A 12,419-nucleotide genomic window follows, 5' to 3' on the forward strand; every position below is an offset into this window, starting at 1 on the left:
CTCCTTTTATCTCTTATTGAGCAACCTAGCTCAAAAGGGCTTTTATTAATCCATTTTTACACTTTTACATAAACCTAAAGTAGAAGGATAAGTGAATCAGTGGAACATTCAGGCAATCATGCTTTCTAAATGAAACAGACAAGGATTGCAAAATTGCCTTCCATACAACAGTTTTGACAAACTGTAGAGGTACTGCTAACCTACTAAAGGTAGGTTTCATATTATAGGTAAAAACTCGAAAAACAAGGAAATTGGACTTGTTCCACTGGTTTAGGAAATTTGACAGTTCCACTGGTTAAGGTGGTAGGTAGGGCGTCGAGTCTCCATGTACAGGGTTGGGATGCAGGCCAACTGTGTACGTGGGGGCAGTATGACTTTTATGAAAGTTAAGCAGTCACCAGTGAATTCGAATTTGGCTTTATGAGCTCCCCAAACCCTCAAATAACCCACGGAACGCTTTTCTTAGCATTTCAACATTGAGTTTCTTCTGGTATGGGCCCTATAGTCAACTAATAAACTCCTGCTCTCTTAAAGCCTTGACTGTGCTAGCCACAAACTGTAGATGACGTGGATTTGGTGAGGCACATTAATTGGTTTAGCAGACAGACGGGGCATACTGACTAGAAATTCGATTAAATTCGTTTTCCTGGGGAAAAAAAAAGGAAAAAAGTTAACAATTTTCAGAGACCAAAAGTACAGAAACCTATCCAGGTCCCTCTTGCAGCTGAACTTACATAGAAAGTTGTGACCAAGATAATGATATTTTTTGTAACATGCACAGATATCTTTAAACAATGGTTAAAACAGCTCCAATGCTAGAGATGTCACATGACTCGATAATCTGTAAAGGAGTTGCTATTTTACTGCACTTCAAAATTCACTTGGTATTCTACACACAGAAAAAGAATACAAAAATTGTGTGACATTACTTAGCATGGAATATCTTTTATGATGGACAACCTCTTCAAGACCAGCTGTATATATTGGTTGGTTTAAAATGCCAAGCCCCCAAAAGACTGTTTCACAGATAAAATTACAATACTTGGGAGGTCTGTGATTTTACACCAAAGAAATGCTCAAATGGGTGTGGAGGTTTCTTTCTTCCACCCAAACCAAGTAAACAACAGAACACACATGACAACAACATTATGCAAAATTTAAAAATTAAGACCAGGTATGCAGCTTTAATAGCACAGGTCCTTGTTTAATGCTTTTTACTATTTCCACCAAAGCATGCCAGTTTAAGCCTCTTTGGTGTAAAACTAGTATTTCTAAAAAATATATATAATTAATTAAGCGTTGTCCAGTCTATCATACAAACCTTGGCAATGTAGTCTTTAGTAAATGCGTGGTGCGGATGAGCATCCTTCAGTTGGGATAAGTACCTGTTGCTCACCTAACAGAAGGCATATAGTTTAAGGAAAGCACCATGTGGTAGTTTAGACTAAATGAACAAGTGGAAAGCCTAAATGACTTTAAAAGGTGCGTAGCCCAGATTTCTTTAACAGGTGCATAGCCATGATTTACTAAAGGAACATGACCACACCACAGGTAGCCCAGGCAATGGTTTTGAAGCCTGTTCTTAGCTTGGAGTCGGCTGTTTTTATTAGAGATAAAACAAGTGGATTGAAATAGCGATTTTTTTTGTGAAATGTTGCCAATAAAATTGCCTTATAACTTAGAACATATGTTGGTGTTTTTAAATGTATGTCTAATAATGATTTGGTGGGGGTGGTTTTCTTCATGAAATGTAAAGCTTCACTCACCGTATATTTCGCAAGACAGTTTTATTGGCAATATACAAAAAATCGCTACTTCAATCCACTCGTTTTACCTCTAAGCATAACAGCCAATTCTAAGCTACGAACAAGCTTCAAAACCATTGCCTGGGCTACCTGTGCCCACACGTCAATATCATATGCAAAGACTTTAAAGATGTTATTATTCTTTGCTATGAGAAAAGGACTCAGCTAAGAGGGTAGTGTGCCGTCTTTTGCCCTGCAATAGCTTTTATGCCTGTTAAACAATTTCAATCAGTTCTTTGAGCTTGTTTGCAAAGCCAATAGATATAGGTGGATCCAGAAGTTCCAATAATGGGGAGGGGGGCTGAAATTTGATAAGGAATGGACTGTATTCATTGTTCTTCCATGGATTCCCTTAACATTCCTTGAGTATATTTTTAAGGAAAATATCTGACAATAGGGGACGGGGCCTGCTCAACCCAACCCTAGTGACTGTCATATGTAGTTGACCATATGGGCATACCTCAGGTGCTTTAGCAGTGTATTGAGATAGGACCACCAAGTTGACAAGAGTCTCAGCATTGTTACTGTCCTGAAAGAAACAAAGTTGGACAGAATTAGACAAAAATAGAAACAGTTGCAAGGTATGGAACTGAACATAGAAACTAGCAGTCTGTCTAGTTAGCATACCAGTGAGAGTGCTAGCTAGAAACTAGCTGTCTGTCTAGTTAGCATACCAGTAAAGGTGCTAGCTAGGAACTAGCTGTCTGTGTAGTTAGAATACCAGTAAGAGTGCTAGCTAGGAACTAGCTGTCTGTCTAGTTAGCATACCAGTAAGAGTGCTAGCTAAAGAAACTAGCTCTCTGTGTGGTTAGCATACCAGTAAGAGTGCTAGCTAGAAACTAGCTCTCTGTGTAGTTAGCATACCAGTAAGAGTGCTAGCTAGAAACTAGCTGTCTGTGAAGTTAGCATATCAGTAAGAGTGCTAGCTAGAAATTAGCTGTCTGTGTAGTTAGCATACCAGTACGAGTGCTAGCTAGAAACTAGCTGTCTGTGTAGTTAGCATACCAGTAAGAGTGCTAGCTAGAAACTAGCTGTCTGTGTAGTTAGCATACCAGTACGAGTGCTAACTAGAAACTAGCTGTCTGTGTAGTTAGCATACCAGTAAGAGTGCTAGCTAGAAACTAACTGTCTGTGTAGTTAGCATACCAGTAAGAGTGCTAGCTAGAAACTAGCTGTCTGTGTAGTTAGCATACCAGTAAGAGTGCTAGCTAGAAACTAGCTGTCTGTGTAGTTAGCATACCAGTACGAGTGCTAGCTAGAAACTAGCTCTCTGTGTAGTTAGCATACCTGTACGAGTGCTAGCTAGAAACTAGCTCTCTGTGTAGTTAGCATACCAGTACGAGTGCTAGCTAGAAACTAGCTGTCTGTGTAGTTAGCATACCAGTACGAGTGCTAGCTAGAAACTAGCTCTCTGTGTAGCTAGCATATCAGTAAGAGTGCTAGCTAGAAACTAGCTCTCTGTGTAGTTAGCATACCAGTAAGAGTGCTAGCTAGAAACTAGCTGTCTGTGTAGTTAGCATACCAGTACGAGTGCTAGCTAGAAACTAGCTCTCTGTGTAGTTAGCATACCAGTAAGAGTGCTAGCTAGAAACTAGCTGTCTGTGTAGTTAGCATACCAGTACGAGTGCTAGCTAGAAACTAGCTCTCTGTGTAGTTAGCATATCAGTAAGAGTGCTAGCTAGAAACTAGCTCTCTGTGTAGTTAGCATACCAGTAAGAGTGCTTGCTAGAAACTAGCTCTTTGTGTAGTTAGCATACCAGTAAGAGTGCTAGCTAGAAACTAGCTGTCTGTGTAGTTAGCATACCAGTACGAGTGCTAGCTAGAAACTAGCTCTCTGTGTAGTTAGCATATCAGTAAGAGTGCTAGCTAGAAACTAGCTCTCTGTGTAGTTAGCATACCAGTAAGAGTGCTTGCTAGAAACTAGCTCTCTGTGTAGTTAGCATACCAGTAAGAGTGCTAGCTAGAAACTAACTGTCTGTGTAGTTAGCATACCAGTACGAGTGCTAGCTAGAAACTAGCTCTCTGTGTAGTTAGCATATCAGTAAGAGTGCTAGCTAGAAACTAGCTCTCTGTGTAGTTAGCATACCAGTAAGAGTGCTAGCTAGAAACTAGCTGTCTGTGTAGTTAGCATACCAGTACGAGTGCTAGCTAGAAACTAGCTCTCTGTGTAGTTAGCATATCAGTAAGAGTGCTAGCTAAAAACTAGCTCTCCGTGTAGTTAGCATACCAGTAAGAGTGCTAGCTAGAAACTAGCTGTCTGTGTAGTTAGCATACCAGTACGAGTGCTAGCTAGAAACTAGCTGTCTGTGTAGTTAGCATACCAGTAAGAGTGCTAGCTAGGAACTAGCTGTCTGTGTAGTTAGCATACCAGTAAGAGTGCTAGCTAGAAACTAGCTCTCTGTGTAGTTAGCATACCAGTAAGAGTGCTAGCTAGAAACTAGCTGTCTGTGTAGTTAGCATACCAGTACGAGTGCTAGCTAGAAACTAGCTCTCTGTGTAGTTAGCATATCAGTAAGAGTGCTTGCTAGAAACTAGCTCTCTGTGTAGTTAGCATACCAGTAAGAGTGCTAGCTAGAAACTAGCTGTCTGTGTAGTTAGCATACCAGTACGAGTGCTAGCTAGAAACTAGCTCTCTGTGTAGTTAGCATACCAGTAAGAGTGCTAGCTAGAAACTAGCTGTCTGTGTAGTTAGCATACCAGTACGAGTGCTAGCTAGAAACTAGCTCTCTGTGTAGTTAGCATATCAGTAAGAGTGCTAGCTAGAAACTAGCTCTCTGTGTAGTTAGCATACCAGTAAGAGTGCTTGCTAGAAACTAGCTCTTTGTGTAGTTAGCATACCAGTAAGAGTGCTAGCTAGAAACTAGCTGTCTGTGTAGTTAGCATACCAGTACGAGTGCTAGCTAGAAACTAGCTCTCTGTGTAGTTAGCATATCAGTAAGAGTGCTAGCTAGAAACTAGCTCTCTGTGTAGTTAGCATACCAGTAAGAGTGCTAGCTAGAAACTAGCTCTCTGTGTAGTTAGCATACCAGTAAGAGTGCTAGCTAGAAACTAACTGTCTGTGTAGTTAGCATACCAGTACGAGTGCTAGCTAGAAACTAGCTCTCTGTGTAGTTAGCATATCAGTAAGAGTGCTAGCTAGAAACTAGCTCTCTGTGTAGTTAGCATACCAGTAAGAGTGCTAGCTAGAAACTAGCTGTCTGTGTAGTTAGCATACCAGTACGAGTGCTAGCTAGAAACTAGCTCTCTGTGTAGTTAGCATATCAGTAAGAGTGCTAGCTAAAAACTAGCTCTCTGTGTAGTTAGCATACCAGTAAGAGTGCTAGCTAGAAACTAGCTGTCTGTGTAGTTAGCATACCAGTACGAGTGCTAGCTAGAAACTAGCTGTCTGTGTAGTTAGCATACCAGTAAGAGTGCTAGCTAGGAACTAGCTGTCTGTGTAGTTAGCATACCAGTAAGAGTGCTAGCTAGAAACTAGCTCTCTGTGTAGTTAGCATACCAGTAAGAGTGCTAGCTAGAAACTAGCTCTCTGTGTAGTTAGCATACCAGTACGAGTGCTAGCTAGAAACTAGCTCTCTGTGTAGTTAGCATACCAGTAAGAGTGCTAGCTAGAAACTAGCTGTCTGTGTAGTTAGCATACCAGTAAGAGTACTAGCTAGAAACTAGCTCTCTGTGTAGTTAGCATACCAGTAAGAGTGCTAGCTAGAAACTAGCTGTCTGTGTAGTTAGCATACCAGTAAGAGTGTTAGCTAGAAACTAGCTGTCTGTGTAGTTAGCATACCAGTACGAGTGCTAGCTAGAAACTAGCTCTCTGTGTAGTTACAGTACCGCTCACGAACATAGGGACACTGTTTGCGAAACTTTCGCGAACAACGTTCGCGAAATTCGCGAACATATAGACTGTTCGCGAACAGATGCAAAATAAATGGTTTGACGGACGGTAACGTGTGATCCAGGGCAAAATAACAGCTGGAACAGCGAGAAGCCATTTATTTGACAAAGACTTGTATTAGACAGAATATAAGTTTGGGGAATGAATGCCGATCGCTTGATATTCCTTGAAGATTTTCGAATGTGTGTTAACTGCTAGCGAATACTTTTAAACAGCGGGAAGCCATTTATTTGACAAAGCAAAGACTTGTACTAAACACGGGAGAATTAGTTTGAGGAGGGAATGTCGATCGCTTGATATTCTTCGAAGATTGTCGAATGTGTGTTAACTGCTAGCGAATACTTAGAAAAGCGGGAAGCCATTTATTTGACAAAGCAAAGACTTGTACTAAACACAGAAGAATTAGTTTGAGGAGGGAATGCCGATCGCTTGATTTTCTTCGAAGATTTTCGAAATGTGTCAGAAAACTGCTAGCGTAGGCTTAATAACAGCGGGAAGCCATTATTTGACAAAGACATGCAATAAACACAGGATAATAAGTTTGAGGAAGGAACGCCGATCGATCGCTTGATATTATTCGAAGATTTTCGAAATGTGTGAAAACTGCTAGCGAAGACTTAATAACAGCGGGAAGCCATTTATTTGACAAAGACATGTAATAAACACATGAGAATTAGTTTGAGGAGGGAATGCCGATCCCTTGATATTCTTCGAAGATTGTCGAATGTGTGTTAACTGCTAGCGAATACTTAGAAAAGCGGGAAGCCATTTATTTGACAAAGCAAAGACTTGTACTAAACACGGGAGAATTAGTTTGAGGAGGGAATGCCGATCGCTTGATATTATTCGAAGATTTTCGATTGTGTGAAAACTGCTAGCCAATCCTTTTGAACACTGGGAAGCCATTTATTTGACAAAGCAAAGACTTGTACTAAACACGGGAGAATAAGTTTGAGGTGGGAATGCCGATCGCTTGATATTCTACAAAACCCGAAAAGAAAACATTTATAGTAGAGCATGCTGTCGCTGACTCAAGTCTTTGCTTTGTCAAATAAATGGATTCCCGCGGTTCAAAATTCTTCGCTAGCAGTTTTCGCACATTCGAAAATCATCGAAGAATATCAAGCGATCGGCATTCCTTCCCCAAATTAATTATCCCGTGTGTAATACAAGTATTTGTTAAATAAATGGCTTCCTGCTGTTCAAAAGTATTCGCTAGCAGTTGTCACATTCGACAATCTTCGAAGCATATCAAGCGATCGACATTCCTTCCCTTTTCGAGGCAAGCTTTTGAGAATAAACTAACTAACTTTTTTGCCTGTGTCTGCCCTCGTAAATCCACGATCGAATCCTTCGCATGCTTTGGCTTTCATCCGCCATCTTTATCGTCTTTGTTTCTCAAACTTGAAAGTGTCTTGTCTTGATCGTCTACAAATAATTGAACTGAAGGCATATCAGACTATAACTGAATTTGTTGTTTCTGATTTTAACGATAACCATAGCTCTCAGCTGACTTTTACACGAACAATTTATTTGAATCGCTTGCAGAACTCCTGTATGTATTTTAAGTGAGTATCAGTACTGTAAGTCTTCGGTTACGAGGTACGAGTTCCCGTTTGTCAAACGGTTTGTCCCGGTCTGTTCGCGAACACTGTGTTCGCGAACACCAGCTGTTCGCGAACGGTGTTCGCGAATTTCGCGAACATATGTCCACATGTTCGAGAGCGGTACTGTAGCATACCAGTACGAGTGCTAGCTAGAAACTAGCTCTCTGTGTAGTTAGCATACCAGTAAGAGTGCTAGCTAGAAACTAGCTCTCTGTGTAGTTAGCATACCAGTAAGAGTGCTAGCTAGAAACTAGCTCTCTGTGTAGTTAGCATACCAGTAAGAGTGCTAGCTAGAAACTAGCTGTCTGTCTAGTTGGCATACCAGTAAGAGTGCTAGCTAGAAACTAGCTCTCTGTGTAGTTAGCATACCAGTAAGAGTGCTAGCTAGAAACTAGCTGTCTGTCTAGTTGGCATACCAGTAAGAGTGCTAGCTAGAAACTAGCTGTCTGTTTCGTTAGCATACCAGTAAGAGTGCTAGCTAGAAACTAGCTGTCTGTGTAGTTAGCATACCAGCGGAAGTGCTAGCTAGAAACTAGCTGTCTGTGTAGTTAGCATACCAGTACGAGTGCTAGCTAGAAACTAGCTCTCTGTGTAGTTAGCATACCAGTAAGAGTGCTAGCTAGAAACTAGCTGTCTGTGTAGTTAGCATACCAGTACGAGTGCTAGCTAAAAACTAGCTGTCTGTGTAGTTAGCATACCAGTACGAGTGCTAGCTAGAAACTAGCTGTCTGTGTAGTTAGCATACCAGTAAGAGTGCTAGCTAGAAACTAGCTCTGTCTAGTTAGCATACCAGTAAGAGTGCTAGCTAGAAACTAGCTCTTTGTGTAGTTAGCATACCAGTAAGAGTGCTAGCTAGAAACTAGCTCTGTGTAGTTAGCATACCAGTAAGAGTGCTAGCTAGAAACTAGCTCTGTGTAGTTAGCATACCAGTAAGAGTGCTAGCTAGAAACTAGCTCTCTGTGTAGTTAGCATACCAGTAAGAGTGCTAGCTAGAAACTAGCTCTCTGTGTAGTTAGAATACCAGTAAGAGTGCTAGCTAGAAACTAGCTGTCTGTCTAGTTGGCATACCAGTAAGAGTGCTAGCTAAAGAAACTAGCTCTCTGTGTAGTTAGCATACCAGCGAAAGTGCTAGCTAGAAACTAGCTGTCTGTGTAGTTAGCATACCAGTACGAGTGCTAGCTAGAAACTAGCTCTCTGTGTAGTTAGCATACCAGTACGAGTGCTAGCTAGAAACTAGCTCTCTGTGTAGTTAGCATACCAGTACGAGTGCTAGCTAGAAACTAGCTCTCTGTGTAGTTAGCATACCAGCAAAAGTGCTAGCTAGAAACTAGTTCTCTGTGTAGTTAGCATACCAGTACGAGTGCTAGCTAGAAACTAGCTGTCTGTGTAGTTAGCATACCAGTAAGAGTACTAGCTAAAGAAACTAGCTCTCTGTGTAGTTAGCATACCAGTACGAGTGCTAGCTAGAAACTAGCTCTCTGTGTAGTTAGCATACCAGTAAGAGTGCTAGCTAGAAACTAGCTGTCTGTGTAGTTAGCATACCAGTAAGAGTGCTAGCTAGAAACTAGCTGTCTGTGTAGTTAGCATACCAGTGAGAGTGCTAGCTAAAAATTAGCTCTCTGTGTAGTTAGCATACCAGTAAGAGTGCTAGCTAGAAACTAGCTCTCTTTGTAGTTAGCATACCAGTAAGAGTGCTAGCTAGAAACTAGCTGTCTGTGTAGTTAGCATACCAGTACGAGTGCTAGCTAGAAACTAGCTGTCTGTCTAGTTAGCATACCAGTAAGAGTGCTACCTAGAAACTAGCTGTCTGTGTAGTTAGCATACCAGTAAGAGTGCTAGCTAGAAACTAGCTGTCTGTCTAGTTAGTGCTAAGCTCAAGTTTCATGTGTGATATGGTACAGTACATCATACATAAAGAGTATATCATTGGTTCTCTCCGGTTCTCAAAGAACTATGATTTTTTTTCCAGTGTAAAAAAATCATATTTTAATTCCAATTTGACGAGGGACTTTGTGCATTACACAAGGGACCTGTGCATTACACCATACATGCCTTTTCCAGTGCCTCTTGAAGCAAGCTCTCAGCATCCTCGTACTTGCCCTGGTGCATGTAAGCCACAGCCTGACCATTCAGTAGCATCACGGTGGAAGAGTATTTATCAGACATCTCTTGGAAGATATAATATGCATCTTGCAGTTTTTCACCGCCCTAGGGTTCACAAGTCATATCCAAGTTGATTCAAAAGTGCAAATACAGTATTGTCAACAAACCTCACCACCATATTATTATAGATATAATGAAACCCATTTCCGCTGAAATTGACGAAAAAAGTGCCTCTTTCTAATAAGTGCCAAAACTACAGCCAAGAAAGTATGACCGATGCATTCTCAATGGATTATTTGGGGAAAACCCTGCTACTTTCATGGACACAAAAACTTGCTACAGGGTTGTCAGCAATAAAGCACGTCTTTGCTACGTGTAGCTAACACAACCCGAAGCATGAATATAATAGGTAGGCCGTACCACTGCTAAGTTGAACCAAGCCAGAGCCAACTGGGTCAGGGTAGCATCATCATCCATCTCTTGCATGGTCTTTATTTCCTTCCTGGAAAGGAAAATCGACGACATCTCTAGCATTAGGGAGACAGCAAAATAAGATCTCTAACAGTTTTTTTGCAATGTAAAAAGACACTTAAACAATGGGCCATTCCAGCTTGCACATGCATTTCATTGGAACCCTACTTCAACTACCAAAATGCAGTGCCCACCCTTTTAAGCTTGCGCCAAATGAACCGTACACCATGACAGTAGTTGAGGTAGGTTTCCATGTCATGCATTTTAAGGTACAGAAAACAGAAAATTTTGGATATGGAGTTTTTTTACAAATATGTGGACAGTGAAATAAGGAGAAAAAAATTTCAAAAACCTCTGGATAAGTGGGGGCGGGATTTAAATTATTTTGACCATTACACAAAGGTTTTATACTCCATCAACTATAAAACAGCTTACTTTGCTAAGTCAATCCTGTCCATAGCAATGTAGATTTGGACCGTAAGAGCAGAACTGAAAATAAAATAAAAATCAAGTTAGTGTCATCCTGCAACTTGGTTTCGATAATCAAATATCACAAATTACCATTCTAGGGATTCTGACTGGTGTAAACATCTCAATGCACCATCGTAGTTCTGAAATTTAAATAAACATTAACAACATTGACATGGCAGCAAAAAATGAAGGATGAATCAAGACGGTCCAAGGTTAAAAGTTAAGCAAAGCCATTTACATAGACTAAGATTTCAACTAGAACTTATAAAGAATTCCTGTTTTCTGGAAGCTAGGGTTACTAATTAAATAATTGTTAGTTTTTCTTTTTAGCACAGTCAAAATATTCTTAAGGGCAAGTTCCGAAGTACTTTATTTGTTGGTTCAGTCATCTACAAGATAATGAATAAAACACACAAAAAATGAAGCAAAGAGATCTGGCTGAGCAAAATCTAATTTGTTTAAAAAGCTCAAATGGCTCAAATGGTGTCACTAAGCATAGTAGTTTTGTAAGATGACATACAGTAGCATGCACTTAGTTAATCTAACAATAACGCTTTGTTAATATACGGCTTTCACTGTTCATGAATAGTTTACAGCGTAGACATGATGTCAAATGCCTTTTGTACCATATACAATGGAGATGGTACGGAGAGTACTTAAATACCTGCTCATGGAAGTAGACAGAAGCTGCCATTAACAGATAATAATCATTAATGTCACTGGTGTTGAGTTTCTTCTCAATACTACTAAGGATGTTATCCCTGTCAGAATAATAAGCATTATTAATTGGTGAACATTAAACTTATTTCAGGGGCGGATCTAGCTTTTCACTAAAGGGGGGTTTTAGCTCAGTGACAAAGGGGGGATGGGGTAATTTTTTTTGTTACATATGGCTTCCTGGCAGCCCAAAGGGGGGGATTAAACCCCCTAAACCCTCCCCCTAGATCTGCTACTGCATTTTAAACATATTAAAACAGCCCAAACATAGACTTTGTGCCCGGTGGAGCTAGAGGCATGTTCAGAAGATTTCTTGGAAATAAAGAAGAAAATGAACCAAGTTTGTCTCGTACATATGCGAAGACACATGTTGTACTTATTGCATCTCAGTAACATTTGAAATGTCCTAGATATCCTGCCAGTGGAACCTGGCCCTATGTTAGGTTTAAACTGTACTTTAAAGGGATATATTCTTTAACTTTTGAAGTACCTTCGAGAAGGGTTTTGTAAATAGTCAGCAAGTACTCGTACTGGTTGAACTTCTGGAGGAGACATACCAGATATCTCATCCATCACCACACTGTATTTACCCTATAGCACAGAAACAACATACATAAATAACTGTATCCTCGACAACATAAAAATAATAGAGGACTTTATTTGACATTAAAACAGTTCCAAAGATATATAATAAATATAATAAATAAAATGCTATACCTGTGCTACATATGCCCTGTACATGTAAATGTCTTTCTCTACAGCCAATTCGCGTGTAGTTGCCTTGAAATAAACATTCAGGACATATAGTTAATGGTCGGATTGATTTTCATAGGATCAAACGGGAACCAAATACTAACAAAAAACATTAATCATACACGTACACGGCTACTACTAAGGAAAAAAATATCATAATAATGGAGGTGAAGTAAAAACATATTAAGAATACATAACTTTCTAAACTGCAATCCAGAAAGCACTTACGAATGTCTGGTGTGTACAAAATGAACCGAGACTATCTCTACCCAACACAAACGGAGACAAAAACCTCTATAATTAGACCCTTTGTACGAGTAATTACGGGGAACCAAGATGCAGTAAGATAATTAAATCATCACCTGAAATTTCTGTGCCTCATTGATGCAGCCCTGGTAGTTTCCGATGAAGAAAGCGTTCTTTACATCGAAGAGTTCGTCCACGTCACCATCGGCCGCCATCTTGTACTTCTTTCCTTACATGAATGGAGCCCGCGGTGCAATGTGGTTACTAGACATCTTAGACCACAGGCCACCCACAGTCAACTAGTGTCGCTTTAATCTTGCTAAAAACCCATCAAACTCCCAAAGGAACTTTATAAAA

At 40.2% G+C, this 12,419-nt stretch overlaps 1 protein-coding gene across 1 annotated transcript; it reads right to left on the minus strand.

Moving 5' to 3' along the window:
- Positions 1 to 9: 9 nt before the first annotated feature.
- Positions 10 to 12,321, minus strand: LOC5505646 (coatomer subunit epsilon). Its single transcript, XM_001626352.3, has 11 exons — positions 12,179 to 12,321; positions 11,781 to 11,843; positions 11,554 to 11,654; positions 11,011 to 11,107; positions 10,437 to 10,486; positions 10,311 to 10,364; positions 9,825 to 9,906; positions 9,354 to 9,509; positions 2,266 to 2,334; positions 1,322 to 1,396; positions 10 to 646 (listed from the first exon to the last, which is right to left on the minus strand). Exons 1-11 carry the CDS (start codon positions 12,275 to 12,277, stop codon positions 596 to 598), a joined length of 897 nt encoding a protein of 298 aa, XP_001626402.1. The 5' UTR covers positions 12,278 to 12,321; the 3' UTR covers positions 10 to 595.
- Between the last annotated feature and the right edge of the window lie 98 nt (positions 12,322 to 12,419).

Source organism: Nematostella vectensis, chromosome 5 (assembly GCF_932526225.1).
Source record: "Nematostella vectensis chromosome 5, jaNemVect1.1, whole genome shotgun sequence".
Classification (NCBI taxonomy): Eukaryota; Metazoa; Cnidaria; class Anthozoa; order Actiniaria; family Edwardsiidae; genus Nematostella; species Nematostella vectensis.